Raw genomic sequence first — 24,683 nt, forward strand, 5'->3', positions numbered from 1 at the left:
CAGACATCTGATGCCTGAAGCTGCTGCAGTGGCTTTCAAATGTATAACGCAGCAAACTAATACAAGATGCAAGACTTATCAGATCTCTGGTGGTAAGGCTCACAGTGAGTCAGAGGTTGTGCTCTTGAAAGGTTGCATTTATTGACACCACCCAGTGCAATTAAAGTAGATGTCATTGCCAGGAAGTGGAAGGACAATACTCACCCAACATTTTGTCTGGAATATATAATTTGACCTAGTGAAGTTGTCGATTCTACATGAAATTCAATGTGTAGTTTGATCCAGTTTTGGACAGGCAGTCCTACAGGGTCAACAATATAGAGTACTTCAACACAGCACTGTATATGATCGCAACATGCTTGTGGTGTTGCAACTGTAAATGACAATGAATTATTAAATTATGTGATGTTATTCCACAACATTGAAACTAATTAACGTAACCATCAATAAACTAAACTAAGCCTCTTCTGTGAAATTGGTTTGATTCCTTATTGTCCATCCAGTGATGTTACATGAATCCTTTCCCTGGAGAATGACTGCAGACACATTGGAAAAGGTTAGTGAGGATATGGTTATTTACTCAGTCTCATTAATGTACAGAAATCATTGCAAATACAGGAAAAGTCCCAGCTACAAGATGTAAATGGATGGAAAGAAGACAATGTTTACGTTCCAAGGATGCTTGAAACAGTGCATCAGCTATATGATGGCCAAAATGAAAGCAATCGGAAGATCTCACAGCAAATCGAGTAAATGCATTTCAAGAATATGAATGGCCATTTTATAAATCAGCTGAGTCACAGAAAAACAGATATCTTGCCATGAAAGATCAGTTGGTGACAATCAAAGTAGAACAGTTTCCATCGTTGAATGGACAGTAAGATCACCTAACATTTAAAAGAGAAAAGAACCCCATTATCATTGGGTCCAGTCCTGAACACAGACCCCTTCCCCCTACAGATCATAAATCCTAGTATCAGAATAACCACCCAAACACAATCACCTAACCACTGAGTATAAATATCATGGTCTGCCACTTTACCCTTAATTGGAATCCCTTCCACCCCCAAGGAGTGGAACTGTTATTGATGTAGCCCAACCCCAGATTGCTTCCACTTCCCAGTGAGCAGTCATATTGTGATACCCACCCTGTACTTGCCCCATTTAAGAAATATGTGAAAGAAAATCCCGTAAAACACATTTGCCACCCGTTTGCACTAAGCAGAGCCCAGTCAGTTAGAGCATATTCCCCCTCAGCCAAACAATACCCTGTGCACTTAGCATAATTTTGAGGATCAGAACCTGCACACACGTCACCTCAGGATATATCCCTCCCTTGCACTCCAATCAACCAAAGAACCCTGCTATTCACTGAACACTGCCTTGATGACTAAAACTCATCTTCCACATGTAAACATGTCTCTTCCATGCAATACTAGCCCTTGCCCACTGCCCCCACCAACGAACATCACTTACCTAATTGGAACCAACCACCCTGTCATTTCCCCTTGCTCCTCCTCTTCCTCCTATTCTGGTCGATTGGCTACTAAAGAAGTAAGTTTAAACTTCTCACATACAGAGTAACTGAAATAAATAATCTATACATAGCTATAAAGTAAAGGATGAGTACACAGATCTTTTTCAGTCTTGACTTGGCTTATAGCATTCTTGTCTCCGAATCGCAAAATTGTGGGTTCTAGTCCCATTGCAGAGACTTGAGCACATAATCTGAGAGACACTTCAGGTCGGTACTGGTTGAGGAACTGCCTCACTGTAATTAAGACCTTAAACTGAGACCCTGCCTGCTAGCCTGCCTGATCTGGTGGACATAGGCACTGAACAAAATCATGAGAATGTCCTATCCAATACTGTAACCAATGTAACTAAAATAGATTATCCAGCCATTAAACTCTGATCAAGGGACATTGCTGTGCTCAAAGTGCTGTTGTGTGTTAGCCTAGATTGTAAGTGACTTCAAATGTATATCCATGGCTCTGCAAAGCTTTGGGATATCCTGTGGACATGAAAAGCACTATATCAATTTAAATTCTTTTGGCCTATAGAGTGGTGCAGTGGGTGGGAACAAAATCCAGCTCAAATTTACATATTCCTGGATGCTTTATCACATCATCTCCTGCTTCACCTAGTCAGCCTTTTTCCATATCTCCAATGTTTTTATAACTAACTAACCAAAATGTTTAAAGATTTTTTTTTTAAATGCACCCGTGTATCCCTGGTTGCTGGTAACTGTGTTCAGGGGATTAATCTTGAATTTGTGAAGACTCTGAGACAATCCAGGAGGGTTGGCAACAAAAAGTGGCAACCTGTTCAATTCAGTTTTAGGGGATAGGCGCCCCACTCACCTAAGCGTGAGCCAGCACACTTGCAGTAAAAATTAAACTTAGGACTAGCATTCCTGAGAAAAGGTGAGAAAAGCGGATGAAAGATCAAAAAGATGCTGGCCTGGATTTTTATCCTCGAGGCAGGTAACGGGAGTCGGGACAATTCCTGGCTTGGCCCTCCCAGTTTGGGATAAAGTTTCCACAAGGATGGGATTTTCATGGATGGGGTGGGGGGGTGCAGGCTGGAGTCAGGCCGCCAACACACGGAAAAGTTCAGAGGCAGCCACAGGCTGCCAGGTACAGAGGTGGCCTGATTAAAAGGACTACCTTGGTGCTGTAGGACTTGGTCATTAAAAAGAAAACAGAAAGGCCCTCACCCCTCACACATTCCCCCTGCCCCACTCATGCCACCTCATGCCCCCATCAACCTCTCTGCCTGCTTATGCACCCCATGCCATGGTATGCCACCTTAAACAACCTCTATGACCCTTCAGGCCCCATACCAAGACCTGCCTTCCACCTCCTATGGCCCCTAATGCCCTCATGCCAAGGTTTGTTTCCCCAAACAACCCTATGGTCCCCCCATGCCAAAGCATGACCCCAAACAACCCTATGCCTCCATCTACCCACATGCCAAGGTATGCCTCCACTAACCCCAATGGCCCTGATGCCCCACATATCAAGGCAAGCTACCCAAACAATCCCCATGCCAAGCTATGGCACTTCCATACCCATTCACCCACCAAACACTGGAAAGAACTTCTGAGCTCTGTAATGACAGTAGGAAGTGTAAGAAAAGCTTTAAAAAAATCATTCATTGATAACCTTCCACTTTCTTATAAAAAAAATCTTTCACTACATCCCAATAAAAATGCCAATCATCCAGATCCTTTTAGAGTTTCGATAGCTGAAACTACAAGCACCTGAAACCTCTATCTTCTGTCAATTTTACAATATTTATTTACACAAGTGATCAGGAGCCCAGGGCTGTCAATCAAGCAATGATTTATCTGGGGCTGGTATTCTAATGGATGTCTCAGGTCTCAGCCCATCCCAGCTTGGCTGAGAGCCCAGAATTTCATTAGCCTATTGAAGCACTTAAGCCCCAGAAAAAACATTGCTAGATTGTCAGCTCTGAGTCTCTGATCAATGCTATCAATTTCACAATGCTTACTTACATGAGATAAAGATATTTCAAGTGCTTACAGTTTCAGCTATTGAAGCTTCAAAGGGTTAAAGAGTTAACACGCCCCAATAAAAGTGTCAAAAAGAGTTTTTTTAAGAGATTGAAAAGTTACCAAAAAATGACTTCTTTAAAAAAAAACTTTTCTTACAAGCTTTTTTTACATATACTACTGTCATTATAGGTTTCATTGGTTCAAGACAGTGTATAGGGGGTGAATGGGCATGTATGTGTGATAGCTTGGCATGAGGGGCCATAGGGATTGTTTGTGGCTGGGGGGGAGTTCCTGAAGAGCAGAAACCCAGGAATGGGGTTGGGAATCCCAGAATCTGGTCCCAACTGCCATTTTTAAAGGGCTTCAATGTCATCCCAACTTGGCGACAATCCAGGCCACTATCTCTGGAACAATAAACAATTAATGTTTGCTTTCATCATGATAAATTACATAAAAACAATATATATTTAATTTAGATATATTTATGGCAGGAGTTCAAAATATCATGCTTTATTTAACGGAAAACATAGAAATTGGTGCTTTTTGATACGGTAACTTATTTTCTTGTACCTGTTAGTTTTTTTTGTTTTGCACATTTTATTGGCTTGCGATATTTTTGCTATGGAGAGAAAATGGCATTGCAAATCTTTTCAAACATTTTTGAGTGGTTTGATTTGTTCACCTTGTTTTATCAAGTTCTCTTGATTAGTCATTCAAGGTTGGCTGTCTTCATAAATTCTCAATAGCCCTTCACATCTGACTTACAGCTGTTTCACTTTGAGTCAAAAAAGTTGAACAAGAAAAAAATGATGGTGAAAATGTGTCATTACAGGCAGTAAATGTGACCAACATTAAATCAATGGTAAACTTAAAACCTTTAATGGGGTTATATATTCTATTATCTATGTACTCACCTTTTATCTTTTACATTTTTAAAGCTCAAATACATAGCAAGATGCATTAATATCTATTGGTGCCTGATGTTAAGTAGCGCCAGTGAGTCAATGTTTGGCATTGAGTTTAGCAGCATTCAAGGGGAGTTTCTGGACTTTGGCTTTTGCCTTTTATGTCTTTTTTACTTTCATTCTTTCTCCTCTCTTGCACATGCACGTGTCACTGAATTATCCATGGCAATTGGAAGCTCGACAGGTGGGGTTTCTGATCAATCACTGTTGGTCCCACTGAAGTTTCCAGTGTCAGGCAATTTCTAACATATAGGGAGAGCTCCCGCCGTTGTAAATGCCTCTTGTTATATTAATGAAAGGACTCAGCACAAAAAGCAACCTGATATGTGGAGGGGTCAAGGGCAGAATCTATTTGTTTAGAGCTAAGAAACAATAGTGGTATTATTACACTAATGGGTGTAATAAAGATCAGGAAAGCTAACCCTGTGGATTCTCCCCAGTCCCAGTGTACTGAGGCCAATTGCAGCATCCTCACTGCCCTGAATGACAAATGGATTGAGCATTAATAAGAGATTATGCTTGGGATTTTCATGATGTGACACAGTGGCATATTCAATTATTGAGCTGAGGGAGCATTGAAATGTCGCTTTTTTTTATTTGTTAGCAACTACTGTGCGATAAGGTGAATTGCCTTGGGCAAACATTACATCAGTTGCACATATTTCATTGTGATGGAAAAGTGTTTTATGCTGCTCCCAGCCAAAGAAAAAAATTGCCTTCTTGAAGCTTGCACCTATTCAAGAAAAATATTCCATTGATTCTCAGTTGCTGCAGCGTATTTAGTACTCTGATTGCTCAGAGGGCTAATCTAGTGAGCTGGTGAGCTACTGAGGTCCCAGGTTTAATTCAAAGTCTGTGCTGAGCTAGCTGATATCAGCCCGAGTAGCAGGAAGAGTGATGTGCTGCAATCAACCTTTATGTTTCTGTGTTTGGGAGGGAAAAGCTGGCAAAAGTTACATGCATCCTAATCACATGATGACAGCTAGCGAGGATAGAATGTGGCTCAGTTGTGATGCACTTTGCAGTTGAGTAGCCTCCTGACACTAAAGCATTGTACAAACCTGAGTGCGAGACTCAAGTGCAATTGACACCCATGGAACTGTGCGTCAGCAAGGACTACAGTATCTTCAGGGAAATAGAGAACAAAATTGATGAAAGAGAAAAGTCAAAGCTACGTGTTTGTCAGCATTATAAAAGCACCATTTTGATCCTGCCTTTCCCTATTTGGATTCATTTTCACAGCTCCTATTGCATTGAATGATGCCAATTACATTTTGCCAAGTGGATCAACAATGCATAAGTGCAGCCTTGTCAGTGGTTCCTACCTAGCGATAATAAATCACATCTCTGGACAGTGAGAATATAGTTACAGTAATATATTAAATAATGCAGTGTTGATTTATTTTGGTAAACCTTGTGTTGGTAAGTAAAGGTGTAGGCATTTACACACCAGTTAAAAAGAACTTACATGCAAGAAAAGATTGGTGGCATTTTGGCCAGATGATCTATTTAAATTTATTATTGTTCTTGAATGCAATTATGATTTTAACTTCAGACTAAGAAAATAACATCTTGATTTGCCTTACTTTTCATTTTTTTAGATTCCCAATTTATAGTCAGAAATTGGATGAAGAACGGAATGGAATTTCAAAATAAGCTATTAACAATATTTTATTTGCCAGATAGGGTCATTGTATCCTAGGTTTATGTTCGAGTGCTGGAAGTATCCAGGAATTCTAAATTTCATGTCTTAAGTATTTTAGTTATTGATTGTTCACAAAACAAATGTTATGATATCTTCTTGCTTTAAAAGACTAACCAGACTACTTTGTTTTATTTTGACAGCTGGCAGTCAGATGGTTGGAACATGGTTGTCGGTATCAGTATATGGATGAACTCTTACAATACGTGCGTTTCGGTTTGATGGATGTTGATACACTTCATGCTGTGGCCCTATCTCACCCTCTGGTTCAGGCCAGTGAAACTGCCATGGCTTTCGTTACTGAATCCTTGGAGTACCACCAGAGCATATATGCACAGCCCATATGGCAAACCATCAGGACACGACCTCGCTTCCAGTCAGAAACACTTTATATTGTTGGTGGTAAGAAGCGTGAGATTTGCAAAGTGAGAGACCTGCGATATTTTAATCCAGTGAACCAGGAAAATGTTCACATAGCAAGGGTTTCAAACTGGAGTGAGCTGTGTCCTATGCCTGTGGGAAGAAGTCATCATTGCGTAGCTGTCATGGGGGACTTCCTTTTTGTAGCAGGTGGGGAGGTGGAGCACGCAACAGGTCGCACTTGTGCAGTGAGGACTGCATGCCGCTATGATCCTCGCAGTAACACTTGGACAGAGATAGCTCCTATGAAAAACTGCCGTGAGCATTTTGTACTTGGAGCCTTGGATGAATACCTATACGCAGTGGGTGGAAGGAATGAACTGCGGCAGGTTTTGCCCACTGTGGAGAGATACTGTACAAAGAAAAACAAGTGGTCTTTCGTACAATCATTTGATAGATCACTGTCCTGCCATGCAGGATGTATGGCTGATGGGCTTCTTTGGATCTCAGGTAAGGAGCAACATTTTGAGTTTTAATGCTCGCTACTGAGTATCATGCATGCACAAATCAGTTTGTTTATTAGATCTCGATCAGGTTAAACAAAGATAAGGTTGGCTGATATGAGAACTGACATACTCATTTTTGATATGTATACACAATATGTTACCTAAGTGATTCATTGAGGAAATACTAAGGATCTCTGTACTACTGATCTGTACAAGTCAGAATGTTACAGGCAATGGAAACACTACAATATTCCCCCTTTTCTAGCACAGGAAATCTGAGACCAATTGTAATGCATCTGCTGCCATCTTGTTTCAATCATCACAGATTACTTTCTGTTCTTTCTTCAAAGGTTCAGTAAGGTGGTCAAATAACATCCTTTAGAAAATTAAAATTTTTGACAAACTCTGATCACAATTTTTAATCCTTCTCAAAGATGAAAATTGAGGTGTGGGATTGGAAAATGTGACACCTTTGGTCAAGAGGCATGAAAAGGAAGAATGCAGATATTATAGACCCATGTGTCTAACTTGAGTTTCTGGAAACTTGAATTTGTTTAAAGTCAAAGAGTATTTGACAAATATAATCATGTTTTGAGGAGGTGACTGATCAGATTTTCAGATTGTATTCAATAAGGCATTTCCACATTGCTACAACAACTGGTGTTTATAACTTGTGTGCAATTATTGTTAGTACCTTTAACATAATAAAATGCCTCAAGGCACTTCACAGGAGCATTATAAAACAAAATATAATAGTAAGATGCGTCAGGAGACTTCAGGTCAGTTGACCAAAACCTTAATGAGCATCTTACAGGAGGCGATAGATTTAGGGAGAGAATTCCAGAGATTAGGGTCGAGGCAGCTGAAGGCACAGGCATCAATGTTGGAGCAATTAAAATCAGGGAAGCACAAGAGGCCATAATTAGATGAGCGCAGTTATCTTGGAGGGTTGTGAAGCTGGAAGAAATTACAGAGATAGGAAGGGGCGAGGCCATGGAGGCTCGTGAAAACCAGGATGAGAATTTTAAACTCAAGACTTTGCTTGATTGGAAGCCAATTTAAGTCATCGAGCAGAGGGGTGATAGGTCAATAGGATTTGGTGCAAGTTAAGACACAGGCAGCAGAGTTTTGGATGACCTCAAGTTTATAGAGAGCAGAAGATGGGAAGCCAGCTAGGAGTGCATTGGCGTATTCAAGCCCAGAAATAACAAAGGTACGACTGAGTGTTCCAGCAGAAGATGAGCTAAGATGGGAAAAGTCAGGCAACGTTACGGAGGTGGAAATTGACAGTTTTAGTGATGGCTCGAGTGTGTGGTCGAAGGTTCATCGCGGGGTCAAATGTAACACCTAGATTAAGAACATACTGCTCTCTTCAGCAAAAAAATGGAAAAACAAGTGTACATGCTACAAAGTTTTAGAATGTGTGAGTTTAGCATTATGGCTCCCCACATGTGGGCCAGGATTTTCCCCTCAGCGATTTGGGGTCGGGGCCCACTCACCGAGGGGAAAATGACACGGGATGACGTCAGGAGGAATCCCCAATGTCATCCCGGGCCATTTAAATTTTTAGGAAGTCCGCCCGCCAACCTGTCAATGGCCCATTGAGGCCATTGACAGGCTAGTTAAGATAATTAAATACCAGCCCGTCCAACCTTAAGGCTGGCGGGCAAGCCAGGAGCCCCAGTGGGCACCAGATTATTCATGAAACTTCACCCACTGGTGGGATGAAGTTTCATGTCCGTTTTTTTAAAAATGTAATAAACTTTTAAGTGTTTATTATTAACATGTCCCATCTCGTGTGACATTGTCACATGAGGGGAACATGTTAATAATTTTAATATTTTTCGACTTTACTTACCTGTCATTAATCTCCCTGAGACAGGACTTTGCCTCAGGGAGCAGTGCGCTCTTTAGTGCGCATCCGCAAAAGAGTGCACTTTGACAGATGAGGATTCCCTCCCTGCCCCCACACAGGAAGCGCATAGGCTGCTGGGCGGGCCTTAATTGGCCCTCCCACTCAAAATGGTGGCAGGCCCCATTTCGGTGGCAGGGGTCGGCTGCCCGCCTGCCACCGAGCCAGTGGGGCCCGCCCGCCATCTGAGGGCAAAATTCTGCCCGTGTTTTTTTTATATCTTGGCCACAGTGTTTTCATGATCTTAAATAGGGAAGGTGTCAAGAAATTCCCATAAACCGGAAGGGAATGGCAGAGGATGAATTACTCTTGGCCAATTTCAAACACAACTAAAGGCCAACTCAAGAGTGGTATTTTTAACTCAAGAAGAATGGGAGCTAGCTGCTGCTTATATTGTCAATGCTTTGTGTGCTGGGGAAAACCAGAGAGAGAGAGAGAGACAGTAAGAAAATTAAACTAAATTAAAAATAAGGGAAGGAAAAGAAAATCAAAACATGATTTTGCTCATCACTGATTAGAGAGAGTATTAAGGTAATAACTGGTTTCTGCTGTAATTTCCAACTTTTCCGTGGTGACAGAAATACATCAGTTATGCCAGAAACATCATAGTGCATTTTTGATTGTCAGTCACAGTTACAAATACTGCAATTATTGCATCGATGATTAAACACATGGCAGCTGGTAGCACTTGAGAACAAACGACAAATAACAAACAAATTGCATGCTGCAAAATCAGGATGAATAGAAAAAATAGGTTAGTTAAATTAATAAAAAAAATCTTATGTCTGGAGAATGGAATCCTGTTTGTTTCAGTAGTTTTCTATGAGACTGTAAACTTTAGGGACATTGAGTCCATGAATGAGGCTGGGGAAATAATAATCACACAGAATCACAGTGCAGAAGAGGCCCTTCGGCCCATCAAGTCTGCACCAACATGTGAGAAACACCTGACCTACCTACCTAATCCCATTTACCAGCACTTGGCCCATAGCCTTGAATGTTATGACATGCCAAGTGCTCATCCAGGTACTTTTTAAAGGATGTGAGGCCACCCACCTCCACCACCCTCCCAGGCAGTGCATTCCAGACAGTCACCACCCTCCGGGTAAAAAGGTTTTTCCTCACATCCCCCCTAAACCTCCTGCCCCTCACCTTGAACTTATGCCCCCTTGTGACTAACCCTTCAACTAAAGGGAACAGCTGCTCCCTATCCACCCTGACCATGCCCCTCATAATCTTGTACACCTCAATCAGGTCACTCCTCAGTCTTCTCTGCTCCAACGAAAGCAATCCAAGACTATCCAACCTCTCTCCATAACTTAAATGTTTCATCCCAGGCAACATCCTGGTGAATCTCCTCTGTACCCCCTCCAGTGAAACCACATCCTTCCTATAATGTGGCACACAGAACTGTACACAGTACTCCAGCTGTGGCACCACCAAGGTTCTATACAACTCTGACATGATCTCCCTACTTTTGTAATCTATGCCTCGATTGATAAAGGCAAATGTCCCATATGCCTTTTTCACCACCCCACTAACATGCCCCTCTGCCTTCAGAGATCAATGGACACACACGCCAAGGTCCCTTTGTTCCTCAAAACTTTATAGTGTCATGCCGTTCATTGAATACTTCCTTGTCAAATTACTCCTTCCAAAGTGTATCACCTCACACTTTTCAGGGTTAAATGCCTTCTGCCATTTATCTGCCTATTTGACCATCCCGTCTATATCTTCCTGTAGCCCAAGGCACTCAACCTCACTGTTAACCACCCAGCCAATCTTTGTGTCATCTGCAAACTTACTAATCCTATCCCCCACCTGATCATCTATGTTGTTTATATAAATGACAAATAATAGGGGACCAAGCAAAGATCCCTGTGGTACGCCACTGGACACTGGCTTCCAGTCACTAAAGCATCCTTCTGTCATCACCCTCTGCCTCCTATAACTAAGTCGATTTTGAATCCACCTTATCAAATTACCCTGTATCCCATATGCATTTGCCTTCTTTATAAGTCTCCCATGTGGGACCTTGTCAAAGGCTTTGCAGAAATCCATATAAACCACATCAACTACACTACCCTCATCTACACACCTGGTCACCTCCTCAAAAAATTCAATCAAGTTTGTTAGGCATGACCTCCCTCTGACAAAGCCATGCTGACTATCCCTGATCAAACCTTGCCTCTCCAAGTGGAGATAGATACTCTCCTTCAGAACTTTCTCCACTAGTTTCCCTACTACTGACGTGAGACTCACTGGCCTGTAGTTCCCTGGCTTATCTCTACAACCCTTCTTAAATAGCGGAACCGCATTAGCTGTTCTCCAGTCCTCTGGCACCTCCCCCGTGGCCAGAGAGGAATTAAAAATTTGGGTCAGAGCCCCTGCGATCTCCTCCGTTGCCTCCCTCAGCAGTCTGGGACCCAAATCATCTGGACCTGGAGATTTGTCCACTTTTAAGCCTGCCAACACCTTGTCACTCCCTATATCAATTTGCTTAAGAACCTCGCAGTCTCTCTCCATGAGTTTGATACCTTCATCATCATTCTCTTGGATGAAGACGGATGTGAAATATTCATTCAACACCCTTGCGATGTCCTCTGCCTCCGCCATAGATTGCCCCCTTGGTCCCTTATGGGCCTGCTCTTTCCCTGGTTATCCTCTTCCCATTGATATACTGATAGAATAACTTGGGATTTTGCCAACTTTTACCAGCCAGAGCTTTCTCATATCCCCTCTTTGCTTTCCTAATTGCTTTCTTAAGCTCCACCCTGCACTAATGCCTCTGCTGATTTGCTTCCCTTGTACCTGCTAAAAGCCTCTCTTTTCCTTCTCATCGTAACCTGAATACCTCTGGTCATCCATGATTCTCTGGGCTTGTTACTCCTTCCTTTCACCCTAGATGGAACATGTTGACCCTGTACCCTCCCCATTTCCTTTTTGAACACCCCCCACTGTTCCTGTGTAGATTTCCCCACAAGTAACTGTTCCCAGTTTACCTTGGCCAGATCCTGCCTTATTTTACTAAGGCAGGACCTGGCCATAATGGAGAAGCAGGAAATCGCAGAGGAGTTGCATCAGTCTTCATGGTAAAGACACTAATAGCATTCCAAAAATACTAAATAATCAAGGGGCAAAGTTGGAGGCGGGCAGGAAATAAATACTATAGCAAATACAATAACAATAACTAGAGAAAAAGTACTAGGGAAGCTAAAGGGGCTAAAGGCCGTTAAGTCCCCTGGACCTGATGGGTTGCATCCTAGGACATTAAAGGAAGTAGCTACAGAGATAGTGGATGCACTGGTAGTAATCTTCCAAGAATCCTTAGATTCTGGAAAGGTCCCAGAGGATTGGAAAAATGCAAATGTAATACCCTATTGAAAAAGGGAAGGAGACAAAAAACAGGTAACTATATGCCAGTTAGCTTAACATCTGTCATTGGGAAAATGTTAGAGTCTATTATAAAGGATGTAATAGTGGAGCATTTAGAAATGCATGATATAATCAAGCAGAGTCAGCATGGCTTCAAGAAGGTGAAATCATGCTTGACAAATGTATTAGAATTCTTTGAGGAGGTAACAAGCAGGATAGATAAAGGGGAACCAGTAGAAGTAATATATCTGGATTTCCAAAAGGCATTCAATATGGTACCACACAAACGGCTACACAATAAGATGAACCCATGGTGTTGGGGGTGGTACATTGGCATGGATAGAGGACTGGCTAACTAATAGAAGACGGGGAGTTGGGATAAGGGGGGCATTTTCAGGATGGCAGCCCGTAACTAGTGGAGTGCCACAGGGATCAGTGGTGGGGCCACAATTATTTACAATACATATTAATGATTTGGATGAGGGAAGTGAATGTACTATCGTCAAGTTTGCAGATGACATAAAAGTAAGTGGGAAGGTAAGTGGTGAGTATGACACAAAGAGTCTACAGAGAGTTTAAGTGAAGGGGCAAAACACTTGGCAGATGGAATATAATGTGGGAAAACGTGAGGCTATGCACTTTGGCAAGAAGAATTGAGAAGCTGAATATTATTTAAATGGAGAAAGACTGCAGAAAGCTGCAGCACAAAGGGATTTGGGAGTCCATGTGCATGAATCCCAAAAAGCTAACATACAAGATAATAGGGAAGGCAAGTGGCATGTTGGCCTTTTTTTCAAAGGGAATGGAGTATAAAAATTGGGAAGTCTTGCAAAAACTATACAAGGCACAAGTTAGACCACACCTAGAAAACTGTGAACAGCTTTGGTCCAGAGAAAGTTTACTCGGTTGATCCGGTTATGGAGGGATTTTCTTATGAGGAGAGGTTGAGTAGGTTGGGCCTTTACTCATTTGAGTTTAGAAAAATGAGAGGCGACCTTATTGAAGCATATAGGTCAGAATTTTCCCCTTGTCAGGCGGGCTTGGCGGGAGCAGGCAGGAAGCTGTCCGCCTCCTGCGATTGGCTCCACTTCGCGATTTCACACCGGCGGGCCAATTAAGCCCGCCCTGTGTGGATCACGAGCAGCAATGCTCAGCGCTACCTGTGTGGGCGGGGGGAGGAGGCATGAGATGTCACATGAGATGGGACATGTTTTTAATTTCAAAATAAAGATTTTATTTAAGTTGCATTAGCTTTAGGAAACCTTATCCCGCTTGTGGATGAGGTTTCCTAAAAAATCTAAAGGCCACTTGGCATTTTCACATGCCCACCAACCATTAGGTTGGACAGGCAGCGAAAATTTCAAGTTAATTACCTTGTTAATGGCCTTAATAGGCCTTTTAGTTATCGGCAGGTGTGCAGCCGACTCCGACGCCCGCCAAATGAAATATCACTCGAGTGCATGATGACGTTGGGATGTTAGCAACATATTACACACAGGCGTGTTGGGTGTGCACCCGCACGCCGAACGTAAAATTCTGGCCATGAGAATCTTAGGAGGCTTGACAGGGTAGATGCTGAGAGGTTGTTTCGCCTTGTGGGAGAGTCTTGGACCAGAGGGCATTATCTCAGAGTAAGGGGTTGCCTATTTAAGACAGAGGTGAGGAGGAATATCTTATCTCAGAGGGTAGTGAATCTGTGGAATTCTTTACCGCGAAGGGCTACAGAGGCTGGTTCGTTAAGTATATTCAAGGCTGAGATAGACAGATTTTGAATCAGTAAGGGAATCAAGGGTTATGGGGAAAAGGCAGGAAATTGGAGTTAAGGATTATCAGATCAGCCATGATCTCATTGAATGGCAGAGCAGACTCAATGAGCCAAATGGCCTCCTCCTCTTATGTCTTGTGGTCTTATGGCCTCTGGGATGTTTTCAAAACAGCTTATTTCCAGAATGGTATCCTCTGAAAACTGTTCAAAAACAGCTAACAAAGGAAGTGTCCTGTAGCAAATGCCTTATCCAGCTTTTTGGTCTATTCAAACTAGGATACCGCATAAGTTTTGCTCATGGATAAATATAGATACATAAACAGGTTATGTTCAAATGTAGTGTGCCTGTAATCCACCACAGGAAGATAAATAATCCTTTGTTCCTATCATTCAATAAATGCTGCCCAAACCAGCAACCTCCACACCCTGTGAAAAAATAAATAAAATTCCACAGAAATGCCAATCCGTATCTGCAAATGACATCCTTCATAAGCATTGATAAACCTATAGGATGTAACTATAGATCTGCAGGCAGTTTCCAGCATTTTTTGTTTTGGATTTTCAGTATTTCAGTTTTCTTTTGATTTCAGGATCATTATTGATTTTTTATTGGTGGTGTTAAAGCACGAGGGGCTGCCCTCCATTTAAAACTCTGCTTCAGGTTAGGCAAGGGAGTCATAGCAAGTGATGGTCGTGGCAGAGATGGGATAACACTTTTAGTGGCTGGGGAGAGCGGGGAAGGAGAAAGAGTGCGCAACAGCACCGATAGAACACAACAGGAGAGAGGGAGCAGCATTGGGCCACAGACATGATTTTAGTATTTCTGTTTTGCACTTCACCTCCCACAATGTGCAGCTCATTGACTTCACCATTATATACATCCAATTATATTCATCCAATTATATACAGGACGTCTTCAGCAATGACTTTACTTCTTGACCCACGTTGTTATCTATCCTTTGCTCTCCTCTGTTCCTCATCTAAATGCAACAACATGGAATCAGCTTCCTGATAAATACTGATGACACCCACCAATGCTATCAATGCTCCACTGCCTCTGTGTTACCAGAATGCTTGTGCAACATCTGACCAGGACGAGCCAGTTTTCTCCATATTGAACTTTGGGAATACTGAAATCATCATCTATAATCCCTGCCACAAACTCCATACCTTTGCCATTAATTCTATTCCTTTCACTCTCTTGGCTGATCCAGAATGTTGATGTCCTATTACATTCATCCAAGCCCACATCCTATGCATTAGAAAGACCACCTATTTCCATTTCCAATTCCAAAACATTGTCTGTCTATAACTTTACCTCAACCCATCTGCCATTGAATTTCTCAACCATGACTATGTCATCTCCACACTTGTCTGTTCTATTACTCTCCTGGCTTTACTCCCGTTCCTCCTGTAAACTTCAGCTCACCCAAGACTCTGTATCCCATATCCTGTCCCAGCACCTTTGTGATTGCTCACCTGTATTGGCTCCCGATCTTCACAACATCTTAAAGTTAAAATTCTCATCATCATGCATAAGCAGTCCATGAGCCACCTATGATCCACAGTCTGAAATACCCTCACTAAACCATTCCACCTCTCCATCTTCCTCTACTACTTCAAGACATTTTTTCAAACCCACCTCTTTTAGTGGGTTTTGCCCTCCACCACTTTCCCCTTTCATATGAGTCTTGGAGAAGTATGGATCACATTTTACCTGTGTTCAGCAGGTATACACAGAAATCGCCATAGATGTCAAGCCAGGTCTGCAGGCCCTTGGACTCTAAAGAGTTGAACTTTTACTCATTTTTCAGTGTCAAACATTGGGGAATAAATGACATCACAAGGTGAATGTATCATGGCAGCTTTCAGAATATGGGCAGTACGGACCAGTGTGTATTGTTGTAGATAGTCACAGGCAATTGCACTTTAATTCAGTAGAATTGTTTTGAAATTCATGAAGGCTATGCATTATGAGCAGGAACAAACTGGGTTATATTTGCGTAACCTATGAACTGTACGGAATCCTGCAATCACTGCAAACTCCAGACTCCTATCCTGCTGCTTCTGGATGAAGAAATTTATGAAGATGTTTGTTTTTGCAAACAAGGCAATCATTCTTTTTGTGGTTGCAGTGAACTTTACTTCAACAGTCAGCACTGGAGGTTGGGAGCAGGTTCTCCTGGAACAGGTGTCAAAAGTCTATGCTGCCCCCACTAGAGAAAGATAATATAACTTCCTCATACATGGTTCTTCTTTTCATTGCAGCAATGTTCTCCTTGGCTTGTATGCTCAATAGTGAAGATAAAGGCGAGTGTGAACTGTTTATGTAGTATATCTTGGATTTAGAGTGACCATTCACCTGGTTTTCAATGCATCTGACCCTGTTCTGGTACTGGATGCCCTTGGGTCCGGTGTCCTGAAGTTCAAAAGCCTGAGGGTACTTGCCATCGTGCACTGACCAATGGAGATGATTTTAAATGATTGATATCAAAATCAACCACCGAATGATGATTGGGTGGTTCCAAATGGTCAACCTACCAGCCTCTTTGGTTAATATCAATGTCAGTCATATGAAATCATTTCCAGATTGGCAAGTACCCACAAGAAAAGGTCCCATCAAACCTGTCCCACATCCTATGATGCATCCTTCAATGTTACATAATGAACATGGACCCATGGTCCTACTAGCCTCATTGGCTAATATCAAAGTCAGTCATTTAAAATTATTTCCAGGCGGGCGAGTGCCCGTGAGGAAAGACCCCATCAAATTGTCTTCATAACTGCTATTAACCAATTCAAAATGCCTAAGAGGAAGTAATCGTTCAATCCGGAACAGTCAAAAATAATGTGATTTCGTAGCAAAAAGCAGCAAGGGAGAGCATCATGCATTCTGCACATCATGCTGTGCGATATCAATGGCAGCCATCAGGAAAAGGGAGATGTGAATCAACATGTTTTATCAGGAAAGCACAAATTAAACACTTGAAGGGCAGGTACATCATCATTGTAAAGTCCACCATGCCATGAGGCACCACCTGGCCTACAGGAGTATTTACTGCAGGTAAAAGCTAATAAAAAAATCTACAATGACTTCTCTGTGGCGAGGGAGCTGACAAGACAACAAAGCTGAGCAAGAACATTCTAGTGCCGTATTCTGTGCAGAAGTACTTGATTACATTAAAGCAAGTGATTGTTTTAGTTTGACGACTGATGTCTCAAACATGTGTACAATGGTTTGAGATATTTTAATTTTGAAAAGGGGGTCCAGAATTTCCTGTTGGATTTCTATGGTGACAGCTAGGAAACGTAGAAGCAATCCCAAAAGAAATATTATCCAAACTCAGTGCCTTCAATCTCAGCCTAGAGAGATTTTCTGCATCTTCAACTGAAAATGTAAGTGTTAATTACAGAAACCACAACAGTATTTAGATAAAACTGAAAGGTGCTCAAAAGGACATTGTTGTAGCCAACTGTTTGCCTCGAATCTTTTTTTGCACAATGCATCAAGGTGCACTTTCAGAAACATTGATGTTGGTGCAGAACGTATAATTCTCAAGGTATGAGCTCAGTTTAGCATTTATCTGAGCAGAGGACAGCAGGGGAGGCGATGTCATAGCGGTATTGTCACTGGACTAGTAATCCAGAGACCCAGGGTAATTCTCTGCCATGGCAGATGGTGGAATTTAAATTCAGTAAAAATCTGGAATTAAAAGTCTAATAATGACCATGAAACCATTGTCGATTGTTGTAAAAAAAAACCGCATGGTTTCACTAATGTCCTTTAGGGAAGGAAATCTGCCATCCTAGCTTGGTCTGGCCTACATGTGACTCCAGGCCCACAGCAAGTTGGTTGACTCTTAACTTCCCTCTGAACAAGGGCAACTAGGGAAGGGCAATAAATGCTGGCCTAGCCAGCAATGCCCACATCCAGTGAATGAATAAAAAAAAAGTTGAGTTCTGTGACGTTGTTGAAGTGGAGGATAATTTATTGAGGCATGTTGTGACCAGTTGATTTTCTCTAGTGCCAGCTATTGACGGATTGCTGAAATGCCAGAAACCTGCGATGAGAGACTTTGAGTGTAGGCCTGGAAGAGTGCCCTAAGATGCTATGGAGATACTTTGGGGACAAGGGAGCTGCCAATGAAGTAACTGAGCTTTACCTTCTGTTTCTCAGCAATAATGTGAAACTATTCATAGACTGCATCGAAGGTTTGAAGGCGCAAGTCAATCAGTGTCCTCTCGTTGTATGAGCTGATATGAGTGACATGAATAGGAACCTGGAGAGCACGATTCGAGACAAGTATTTGGGGCTTGCAGTGAACGCAAACTGCAGTAATTATCACGAGATGTGGGAGGACAATGTGCGAGAATTTTTTTAACTTTCTCAATGGTGTCGAGAAGTACATGACTGACAGATATGACTTGTCTGGAAATAGCTTTCACAACAGATTGTCCAAGTTAGCCTTTTGAAGAATGTTTGCAATGATGTTCAAATGGGCAATCTTGGAGATTGTCATGGATGACTATATGAAGAATTCAACATTGTGGGAAGTGTTATATCCTCCCCCTAGATGAAACGTTGCAAGACCAGTGACAAGAGGTACCTGAAACTTTTCAACAAAACTCAGGGAAAAAATGCCCAAACATGAAGAAAATCAGACCTATATATTCCCCATATCATGCAACAATGCTCATACAGAACATGTTTTCTCCATGATTTTTATGTTTTTGGTCAGGTTCGCTTTGTCCAGCACATGCTAGTCGCACTCTTGATAATAACACATTAGTTGGTGCTTGAAACAATATAGACAGTGAGACTGATTAAGTGAACAAACACTGGTGGTTTATTGGAACTAACACCCATGTGTGCTTCTTCAATCACCTCCAGCTCTAGACTTACAGTTACCCAAGAAGCCCGCACTGTGTAGCAATTGGTCAATATAGTCACATGGTTAACTAACTACATTCTCTTAAAGGTAGCTAGCACTCCACTTCACCGCAATGATAACCACCGCCTGGAGAAATGAGAGGGACAGGCTGCAAGTGGACAGTGTGAAAGCAGAGCTCCAGACCTGCATCAAAAAATTTATTGGGGAGCAAAAGAATTTTGATTGCCAACAGGAATGGACAAAAGTATAAATATTAGTTGTTTCCATGGTGGCTACCCTGGCTTCAAATTGTTGATATCGTTAATAGTTATCATACTGTTGGCACAGTTATTATGAGTGATTTATACTTAAACTTAATCAAAAAATGATTCAGTCTGCAAAGCAAACAATAATGCTCATTTTAATGAATTATATTGGCAAGGCTTAAGCTCATGACCAGTTTTGCATGTAAGCTTGTGTGGGTTAGAGGCCTAGGGGACGGGGCTTTTTCCTGTATTCCTAGCCTCCATCATTGACTACCCTAATTGGACCCCCAGCAACTTTATTGCCTCTATTCCCCTCTTTTTCCTCCACCACAGACTATGTTAACCTGCTCATTGACACTCAGTTTGAGTTCCAGCAGGATCACTCAGCCCCTGACCTCATTACAGCTTTTGTTTAAACATGCACAAAACAGCTGAACTCAGGAGGTAGCTGAGAGTGACTGCCCTTGAAAACAAGGCAGCATTTGACCATCAAGGAGCCCTGGCAAAATTGGAGTTGGTGGGGATCGGGGGGAAACTCTGCACTGGTCGGAGTCCTACCTAGCCCAAAGGAAGATGGTTGCGGTCGTTGGAGGTCAATTACCTCAGACCCAGGACATCACTGCAGGAATTCCTCAGGGTAGTGTCCTAGTCCTAACCATCTTCAGCTGCTTCATCAGTAACCTCATTCCATCATAAGATCAAAAGTGGGGATGTCGCTGATGATTGCACATTGTTCAGCGCCATTCATGACTCCTCAGATGCTGAAGCAGTCCATGTCCAAATGCAGCAAGACCTGGACAATATCCATGCTTGGGCTGACAAGTGACAAGTAACATTCAAGTCACAGAAGTGCCAGGTATGACCACCTCTAACAAGGGAGATTCGAACCATCGCCACTTGACATTCAGTGGCATTACCATTGCTGAATCCCACACTATCAACATCCTGGGCGTTACCGTTCAGCAGAAACTGAATTGGACTAGCCATATAAATACTATGGTTTCAAGGGCAGGTCAGAGGCTGGGAATCCTGCAGCAAATAACTCACCTCCTGACTCTCCAAAGCCTGTCCACCATCTACAAGGCACAAGTCAGGAGTGTTATAGAATACTCTCCACTTGCCTGGATGAGTGCAGCTCCAACAACACACTGGGAGCTCGACATCATCCAGGACAAAGCAGCCTGCTTGATTGACACCCCATCCACAAACAATCACTCCCTCCACTGACATACATTGGCAGCAGTGTGTACCATCTGCAAGATGCACAGCGGGAACACACCAAGGCTCCTTAGACAGCACCTTCCAAACCCATAACCATTACCATCTTGAAGGACAAGGGCAGCAGATGCATCAGAACACCACCACCTGGAAGTTCCCCTCCAAGCCACTCACCATCCTGATTTGGAACTATATCGCTATTCCTTCACTGTCTCTGGGTCAAAATCCTGGAACTCTCTCCCTAACAGCACTGCGGGTGTACCTACACCACATGGTCTGCAACGGTTCAAGAAGGTAGCTCACCACCACCTTCTCAAGGGCAATTAGGGATGGGCAATAAATGCTGGCCTAGCCAGCAACACCCACATCCCATGAATGAATAAAAGAAAAACAGTCATCCAGCTGCCATCTTGACTTCAGCTCTAATGAATTAATTTGGTCCATGGATCCGTCACTATTGATTGTTTCACTGTACTGAGACACAGCGACATAGAAATTTAAAATCATGAAGATATCTTTTTGATCACTAACAGCTGCTTCAAATTTGAAAAGAAAAATTATGTTTTCGAACAACAAAGACAAAGCAATAAAGTGAAACCAAATGACACAAGCTAAAAAAATTGAAAAAGAAACACAAAATTCTGAAAATACAAAGCAGGCCCATTAGCATCTGAAAAGAGAAGAGAAAGGTTAATGTCTTGGGTTGAGCATCTCTGTCAGGGCTGAAATAAAAAGCTGTAAAATCATCCTTAACAACATCAGGCGATTTAATTATGGTTGCTGCATTACCAAAACCGTAGCATGCTGATTAGACCCCTGGGAAGCAGATAGAATGAAGTGTTAATCTGTGTGATACACTCGATAGGTGAGCCCTAGAATCTTTGGAAGGCTTTGATTGCAAGGGCTGATGTGCCAGCATGTGGTAGCATAACCTAACAGCAGAGAAATCAGCTTGATGACTTTTGAGAACTCCAACAGGAAAATGCACCCCAGTTTTAAGCAAATTAAACAATAAGGACACTCTAATTTAATATCTGTTTTCGTACAATCAAATCTGTATGCAAATCTTCAGAATCCCTCACTGATAGACGAGCATGAACATAAAGTGCATACGTGAAAGGAATATAATTGCAGAAATAAATACAGGTGTGTTCAGTTTTGTACAAGATGTAAGTTACAGGAATATGTTTTATGGCGTACCTATTTGAAAAAAATTCCTCCAAAAATTAATTATCAGTTTAAGAAAAAGTCTTGATGTGTTTTTTTTAAATGAAGAAATGCATCTTTGCTTAACTAGGTGCTCGAAGCATGGAAACTCATGACCACAACCATGCTTAAGAAACTCCAATCCAAGTTGGTGGAATTTCTGTTTATTCATGCCATCTCTGGGCTGGGTCAGGAAGGGATGGGGTGCAGGGTCTGTTGGGGGACAACCCAGATCCCTAACATGCATATAGGCATGAGCTCAAGGTTATACTACCAATGAGCACTGATAAGCTTCCATATACCTGTCCAGCAAGCATTCTGCTATAGTGCTGAAAACCTGTACTCCAGAACTAGCTGCACCACTGGTCAAGCTCTTCCACTACAGCTACAATTGCGGGATCTATCCAACAGTGTGGAAAAGTTCCCATGTATGGCCTGGCTACAAAAAGTAGAACAAATCCAACCTGACCAAATTGAAAAATTACTTCAAAATGCCACTTAATGGCTAGAATCTGCAATTGCACCATGGTAGGCGACTATTGACATTGCAAAGTGTCATCATAAATGTTTATAATTTTACAATTTTACAAATGTTGATATAAAAGCATAACTTAAAATCTATGACAACAGTAAGTAAGGCCCCGGGGTATAAGTAAATAGACGGTTAGGTAGACTTGGTTCCATTTGGCCAATGTACATTAGGACATTAATATCTTGGGAACAGATCAAAGAAGAGCATAAACATACCTCCAGGACTTTGGGCTTGAAATGCAAGAAGATATTTGAAGTGCTTTTTTCAGTTGGAGAAAAGATGATTGAGTGCAATATGATCTATGCCTTTAAAATGCTGAGAGGCATGGGTGATGTAAATATAAGCAAGCAACTTCAACAAAACTATTGCCTAGGACATGGATTTAAATTCAACAAGCCTCAAGTAATTTTAGAAGAATTTGTGAGGAAACTTCTTTTGTGTCTCAGAATAGTGGATATGTCAAACTCATTACTGGAGGGAAGAAAATGTTTGTGCCGATTAACATGGATGATTGGGAACGGAATTGAGGCTTCTCTGGATAGATATCAACTGAGATTATTAATTACTCACTGGAACACATTAGGTGCTGGTTCTCTGGTCTTAGTGAAGGCCAGGATTGAATGGTGAAGGTATGCATGAAGATTCAGGAGTTTGCTTAATTCTTTCTGGGGATCAGGAGTATTCATTTACAATGAACTGTCCAACAGGAGATTGAGTAGGAAGATTGGGATCCGTGATCAAATTAATTATACATTGTAGGAGCAGCCTGTTTGATGTCTGAATGGTTGTTTCTTAATTCACGTTTTGTTCTGCTCTTAAAAGGATTGGAAATGTTTTCCATCTCCTTCAGATCATCTGGAATGCCCAAGTGCACTGGAAAATAAGTTAAACAAATTGCATATCATTCAAATAAAATTAAAGCTAAAATTTAGTGTGACTGAAATCTTATTCTGACATATACGTTTATAACATCACTTAGTATCATGCAGGTACAGTTAAATTACATCATTTTAGTCTTTTTGTTCTTTATGCTATGGGCGAAAGGAAATTAATGTTATATCATTATTCTTGGATTTCCTACAATACTGCATTTTAAAGTAGATTAGCCATTCGCATTGTTAAACAATATGGTCCTCTCTGAGAATTTGGTAATATGTACTGACCAAAAATAAAAGAAGATGGCATTAAGAGGTGAGAAACAGAACCTACTGGTGGCTAAATTGCAATCTGCAATAAGGAACACAGTAAAGCTCCAGATTTGATTCCTATCCTGTTTACAAGTTAGCTGACCTCAGAATAAAGTAGTGATACCTGGTCTCAGGTTTACATAGAAAAAAAATCAGTGAAAGTTTCAGGTCCTGCTGTTCCCAGTCCTCTGGCCCCCTGCAGGCCCCGGTCTCCTGGCCCGCTGCTGAGAAGTGTGTGGATATTAGGTGAGGATAAGATTGATCTCATCTGTGATGAATCTTTTCTGTGCTGGAGTAGCCTGCCCACACTCACTGTGTAGACTTGCGTGTAAAGAATGGCCACTTGAGACAAATACTGCAGGACAGTTAGTGGCTCAACATAAGTCAGTTTATCCGTAGAACAATAGCAATTGGCACTCCAAAAACTCCAGTCAGACTATTACATCTGTACGTTGAGAGAAAGTGCTGTGAAGATTATGCATGAAGAAATGAAATGAAAATTAATGGCATGTTGAAATTCTTGTCCGAACATCTTGGAGCTGGAATTAATACTATTTTTTCATGTTAGGTGGAGTGACCAACACTGCTCAGTACCAGAACAGACTTATGGTGTATGATCCAAGTCAGGTAGGTATTATAATTATTCTGTGTAGTGTGGTGAAACTTCAGTGTATTGTCTTGATATTTTTAAGCACACACACAAAAATTATACTTTTTCTACAATTGAAAAGAAAATGTGCTTAAAAAAGCTTCTAATGAAGTTATCCTATGTAGTAATTACAAACATATGAATTAAGAGCAGGAGTAGGCCACTCAGCCCTGGAGCCTACCCTGCCATTCAATAAGATCATGGCTGATCTGATTGTAACCTCAACCCCACATTCCTGTCTACCCCCAATAACCTTTCACCCCCCTTGTTAATCAAGAATCTATCTAGCTCTGCCTTAAAAATATTCAAAGACTCTGCTTCTACCGCTTTTTGAGGAAGAGAGTTCCAAAGACTCATGACCCTCTGAGAGAAAAAAATTCTTCTCATCTCTGTCTTAAATGAGTGACCCCTTATTTTTAAACAGTGACCCCTAGTTCTAAATTCTCCCACAAGAGGAAACATCCTCTCCACATCCACCCTGTCAAGACCCCTCTGGATCTTAAACATTTCAGTCAAGTCACCTCTAATGGATACAAACCTAACCTGTCCAGCCTTTCCTCATAAGACAGCATGCCCATTCCTGGTATTAGTCTAGTAGACCTTCGCTAAACTGCTTTTAATGTGTTTACATCTTTCCTTAAATGAGGAG

The 24,683-nt window shown here is 41.7% G+C and overlaps 1 protein-coding gene across 7 annotated transcripts in view; it reads left to right on the forward strand.

The window, feature by feature from the left end:
• klhl32 (kelch-like family member 32) overlaps nt 1-24,683 on the forward strand; it is a 263,410-nt gene that overhangs the window by 210,030 nt on the left and 28,697 nt on the right. For all 7 annotated transcript variants that reach the window (XM_041188385.1, XM_041188391.1, XM_041188389.1 and 4 more), the window contains 2 exons: nt 6,331-7,057; nt 23,954-24,012. In XM_041188385.1, coding sequence (XP_041044319.1) covers nt 6,331-7,057; nt 23,954-24,012 — 786 coding nt within the window. The remainder of the gene's footprint in view (nt 1-6,330; nt 7,058-23,953; nt 24,013-24,683) is intronic.

This window comes from Carcharodon carcharias, chromosome 5, assembly GCF_017639515.1.
Source record: "Carcharodon carcharias isolate sCarCar2 chromosome 5, sCarCar2.pri, whole genome shotgun sequence".
In the NCBI taxonomy this organism is placed as follows: domain Eukaryota; kingdom Metazoa; phylum Chordata; class Chondrichthyes; order Lamniformes; family Lamnidae; genus Carcharodon; species Carcharodon carcharias.